Source organism: Penaeus vannamei, unplaced genomic scaffold (genome assembly GCF_042767895.1).
Source record: "Penaeus vannamei isolate JL-2024 unplaced genomic scaffold, ASM4276789v1 unanchor3963, whole genome shotgun sequence".
NCBI lineage: Eukaryota > Metazoa > Arthropoda > Malacostraca > Decapoda > Penaeidae > Penaeus > Penaeus vannamei.
The window spans coordinates 5,001-10,000 of record NW_027216943.1 but is presented as its reverse complement, the minus strand read 5'-3'; the positions used below and the strand labels follow the sequence as shown (position 1 = coordinate 10,000).

Genomic DNA, 5,000 nt, shown 5'->3' with positions numbered 1-5,000 from the left:
CCGGACCTCGCTCGAGTCGCAGCTGAAGCCCGCCCTCGGCATGTACGACAACCTGGAGAGCCTGCTGTCCTCGCACGGCGTCAAGGGCAAGAAGGCCAACAAGGCGACGGAGAACTTCGCCTGGAACGTCAGGATCATCCGCGGCCAGTTGGATCGGCTGGAGGCGCTGAAGAAGAAGTGCAAGATGGCTTTGGAACAGGTGCGGACGTCTCGAGGCGCGCTGCCCCGCCCGCCTTCGCTCTCCCTCCTTATCTTTCGTTTCACCTTTTCTTGTCTTTTCTCCAGTCTTGTTTCCTCTGATCTACACTTTTCTACTCTCATTTCCCTTCCTCTCCTCTCTTCTAATATTCTTTCCTCTTCTCTTTTCTCCTCTCCTCTCTCTCGTTTCGTCTCCTCTCCTCTCCTCTCCTCTCCTCTCCTCTCCTCTCCTCTCCTCTCCTCTCCTCTCCTCTCCTCTCCTCTCCTCTCCTCTCCTCTCCTCTCCTCTCCTCTCCTCTCTTGCCTACTACTTCTTTATCTACCTATTAAGCATGTTATCGTTATTCTTTTATTTTATTTTAGGTTACCTTTAGTATTTCCTCTTGCAATGTGGCGGTCATTCACATGAGCCACGTCCACGTCACTCAAATGTTATCCCTTTCAAAAGACGATGCATGCCACGAAGGAACCCGAGGGCGTCGCCCGGCGGTTCGAGAGGTCCTTTTAGCTAGGCCGTAGCCAGGGCAGCCCGTGCAGCCCCTAACGCGCCCTCGCCCGCAGGTGGAGTCGACGAAGGCCACGCTGGACAGCCTGAACACGCGCGAGCGCTCGCCGTCGGTGCGCGAGCGGCCGCGCCTCACGCTGGCCAACCGCCACAACACGACGGAGAACCTGACCACGTACGGCAGCCTCGGCCGCTCGCCGACCACGCCCAGCGGCGAGTGCAAGCCCAAGAGCATCCTCAAGAAGAGCAACTCCAACCTGGAGTCGAGCAGCATCGGGTACGTGAGCGAGGACTACCTCATGACGCCGAGTAGTTCCTCGACCGTGGTAGGCGAGGACGAGGACGCGGCCAACCTCCTGAAGCCCCCGCTGCTGCATTCCTTCAGCTACACCCCCGGCTTCAGCTATGAGCAAAACACAGCGCTGTAGCTTAGCTGTCACCTGTAATTAGCGTATCCATTATTTTGTTCTCCCTTCATCCAAGTTCATAGGCATTTGTAATAATTAGTGTATGCAAATTATATTATACATTGTAAATACAGTGAAGCTGCGCAAAGAACCTGATTTCGAGCCTGTGTATTTATTTTTTGTATTTCGATACGTTTTATGTTTGATTATTTCGCCACTGTTCAATTTTGTATCGTTGCTGCTGTAAGGTACATTACTCACCCATGTTGCATATGCTGCAGATGTAGTGAGTGAAGGGTCAAGCGTTAATCAATGTGCATATGAGGCTACTATACACGGGACTGTATATGAATATAAATCCATGTTCCTATCTACAAAATATCCAGATTACGTTCATAAATGCATAGCTGGGCTGAGCTCCGAGGTTTTGAAGCCATGTGCATGTTCATGGAGATCCAGAGTTACATTTATATATCTATGCATACATACGTTCAATGATTTAGTTATTTATGTATGTAATCTATATTCTATACACACACACACACACACACACACATACACACACACACACACACACACACACACACACACACACACACACACACACACACACACACACACACACACACACATATATATATATATATATATATATATATGTATGTATGTATGTATGTATGTATGTATGTATATATGTATATGTATATATATATATATATATATATATATATATATATATATATATATATATATATATATATGCAACGAAAAAACACAATACCGTGTTGATAATATGGAAGAAAAACCCACAATGTACAAACTAGATTTATTGATGAAAGTGAGACAACAGTTTCGGAATCGTCCTCGATTCCATCTTCGGGTCTGAAGAGGCAAGGGAGACGAAGCGGTATAAGAGGGAAAGGAGGCGAAGCACTCGGGAACTACGGGGCAGGAGAGGACAGGAGAACGGAAGCGAAGGGAGGTCAGATCAGGTCGAAGGATCAGGCGGTCTATGTGACGGGTGACCGGCATAAGGGAGGAGACGAAGGATGTGGGAAGCGAGGAGGCTGTCGGCAGGAGAGAAACCGCTGTTCAAGTTGAAATTGGGCAGCAGCTTAATGAGAGAAGATTCCACCAGTCTGCGGGCATGGACATCAGCGGAAGGGAAGAGAATGCGGGCAGCTTTCCAGTCCATCTGATGGCCAGTGTCCCACTGATGGCAGAAGAGGGCGTTGTTGGTATGTCCCCTGGATACAGCGTACTTATGCTGAGACAGACGCTTAGTAAGACTGGCGCCTGTTTCACCAAAATACTGCTTATCACAGGAGGCACACGGAACAGCATAGGTGCCCACCTTCGAGGTAGAGGGAGGGCAGGTGTGAACCAGGTTCCGACGGAGGGTATTCACCTGGCGAAGGGAGAGTCTGCAGTTGAGAGACTGCAGGGGCCGACGGAGGGAGTAGATCTCCTCAGTGTAAGGCAGGCTGAGGACAGGCAGGTGAGGAGACTCATTGGGAGGGGAGTCATGGTAGAAGGTACGTCGCGCCCTGGATAACGCGACGTCTAGGACATGGCGAGGATAGCCCAGTTTGGAGAACGAACGACGCAGGAAGTCGATCTCTCCATCCAGGTACTGGGGGTCACAGATGCGGAGGGCACGGAGAAACAGCGAGGTGGCAACCCCTCTCTTCACATGTAGTGGATGGTACGAGAAGAAGTGTATGTACATACCACTGTGCATAGGCTTCCTGTATATAGAAAAGGAGAAATGATCAGCAGAGCGATGGACAAGAGTGTCCAAGAAAGGGAGCTTGTCGTCAACCTCCCATTCCACCTTGAAGCGGATGGATGGAGAGAGAGAATTCAGCTGCGACAGGAAATCAGGAAACAGGGCAGGTTCATGGGGCCAGAGAGCGAAGACGTCATCTACATATCTCAGCCACATGGAAGGACGAGGGGAGATGGAAGGGAGGAGCTCCGACTCGAAGAACTCCATGTACAGGTTAGCCAGAACAGGGGAGAGAGGAGAGCCCATGGCAACACCGAACGTCTGAGTAGAAACGACCCTCAAAGGAGAAGGAATTCGACTCCACACACAGACGAATCAGCTGGAGGAAGACTTCAGTGGGAAGAGGAAGACGAGGATCCTCGGCAGGGAGCTTCCTCTGAAGGAAAGCGAGGACGTCATCAAGCGGGACCTTGGTGAACAGGGAGTCGACATCCAGGCTCAGCATGGACGCCGGCGGGACACCGCGGACACGAGAGATGAAGTCCTGTGAATGGCGAAGGTGAGCAGGAGAGAAGGTGCCGAGAAGGGGAGTGAGAGACTTAGCCAGCCAAGCCGCCAGAGGATGCGTCACCGATCCCCGGGAGGAGATGATGGGGCGTAGAGGCACGGCCGGCTTATGGGTTTTAGGAAGCCCATAGAAATGAGGGAGGCGAGGGTTAACGACCTTGAACCTCTGGTAAAGGTTCGCCTCCGGGAAACAGGCTCCCGCTTGATGACGTCCTCGCTTTCCTTCAGAGGAAGCTCCCTGCCGAGGATCCTCGTCTTCCTCTTCCCACTGAAGTCTTCCTCCAGCTGATTCGTCTGTGTGTGGAGTCGAATTCCTTCTCCTTTGAGGGTCGTTTCTACTCACAGACGTTCGGTGTTGCCATGGGCTCTCCTCTCTCCCCTGTTCTGGCTAACCTGTACATGGAGTTCTTCGAGTCGGAGCTCCTCCCTTCCATCTCCCCTCGTCCTTCCATGTGGCTGAGATATGTAGATGACGTCTTCGCTCTCTGGCCCCATGAACCTGCCCTGTTTCCTGATTTCCTGTCGCAGCTGAATTCTCTCTCTCCATCCATCCGCTTCAAGGTGGAATGGGAGGTTGACGACAAGCTCCCTTTCTTGGACACTCTTGTCCATCGCTCTGCTGATCATTTCTCCTTTTCTATATACAGGAAGCCTATGCACAGTGGTATGTACATACACTTCTTCTCGTACCATCCACTACATGTGAAGAGAGGGGTTGCCACCTCGCTGTTTCTCCGTGCCCTCCGCATCTGTGACCCCCAGTACCTGGATGGAGAGATCGACTTCCTGCGTCGTTCGTTCTCCAAACTGGGCTATCCTCGCCATGTCCTAGACGTCGCGTTATCCAGGGCGCGACGTACCTTCTACCATGACTCCCCTCCCAATGAGTCTCCTCACCTGCCTGTCCTCAGCCTGCCTTACACTGAGGAGATCTACTCCCTCCGTCGGCCCCTGCAGTCTCTCAACTGCAGACTCTCCCTTCGCCAGGTGAATACCCTCCGTCGGAACCTGGTTCACACCTGCCCTCCCTCTACCTCGAAGGTGGGCACCTATGCTGTTCCGTGTGCCTCCTGTGATAAGCAGTATTTTGGTGAAACAGGCGCCAGTCTTACTAAGCGTCTGTCTCAGCATAAGTACGCTGTATCCAGGGGACATACCAACAACGCCCTCTTCTGCCATCAGTGGGACACTGGCCATCAGATGGACTGGAAAGCTGCCCGCATTCTCTTCCCTTCCGCTGATGTCCATGCCCGCAGACTGGTGGAATCTTCTCTCATTAAGCTGCTGCCCAATTTCAACTTGAACAGCGGTTTCTCTCCTGCCGACAGCCTCCTCGCTTCCCACATCCTTCGTCTCCTCCCTTATGCCGGTCACCCGTCACATAGACCGCCTGATCCTTCGACCTGATCTGACCTCCCTTCGCTTCCGTTCTCCTGTCCTCTCCTGCCCCGTAGTTCCCGAGTGCTTCGCCTCCTTTCCCTCTTATACCGCTTCGTCTCCCTTGCCTCTTCAGACCCGAAGATGGAATCGAGGACGATTCCGAAACTGTTGTCTCACTTTCATCAATAAATCTAGTTTGTACATTGTGGGTTTT

General features: G+C 51.9%; 1 protein-coding gene across 1 annotated transcript in view; it reads left to right on the top strand.

The window, feature by feature from the left end:
- The window catches only part of LOC138861283 (inactive phospholipase C-like protein 2), a gene marked incomplete at its 5' end in the record, with an annotated part of 1,305 nt that extends 44 nt beyond the window's left edge, over positions 1-1,261 (top strand). Inside the window, 2 exon segments of the mRNA XM_070120245.1 lie at positions 1-199; positions 760-1,261. The exon segment at positions 1-199 is cut by the window's left edge and continues 44 nt beyond it. Coding sequence (XP_069976346.1) covers positions 1-199; positions 760-1,131 — 571 coding nt within the window.
- Positions 1,262-5,000: the final 3,739 nt, after the last annotated feature.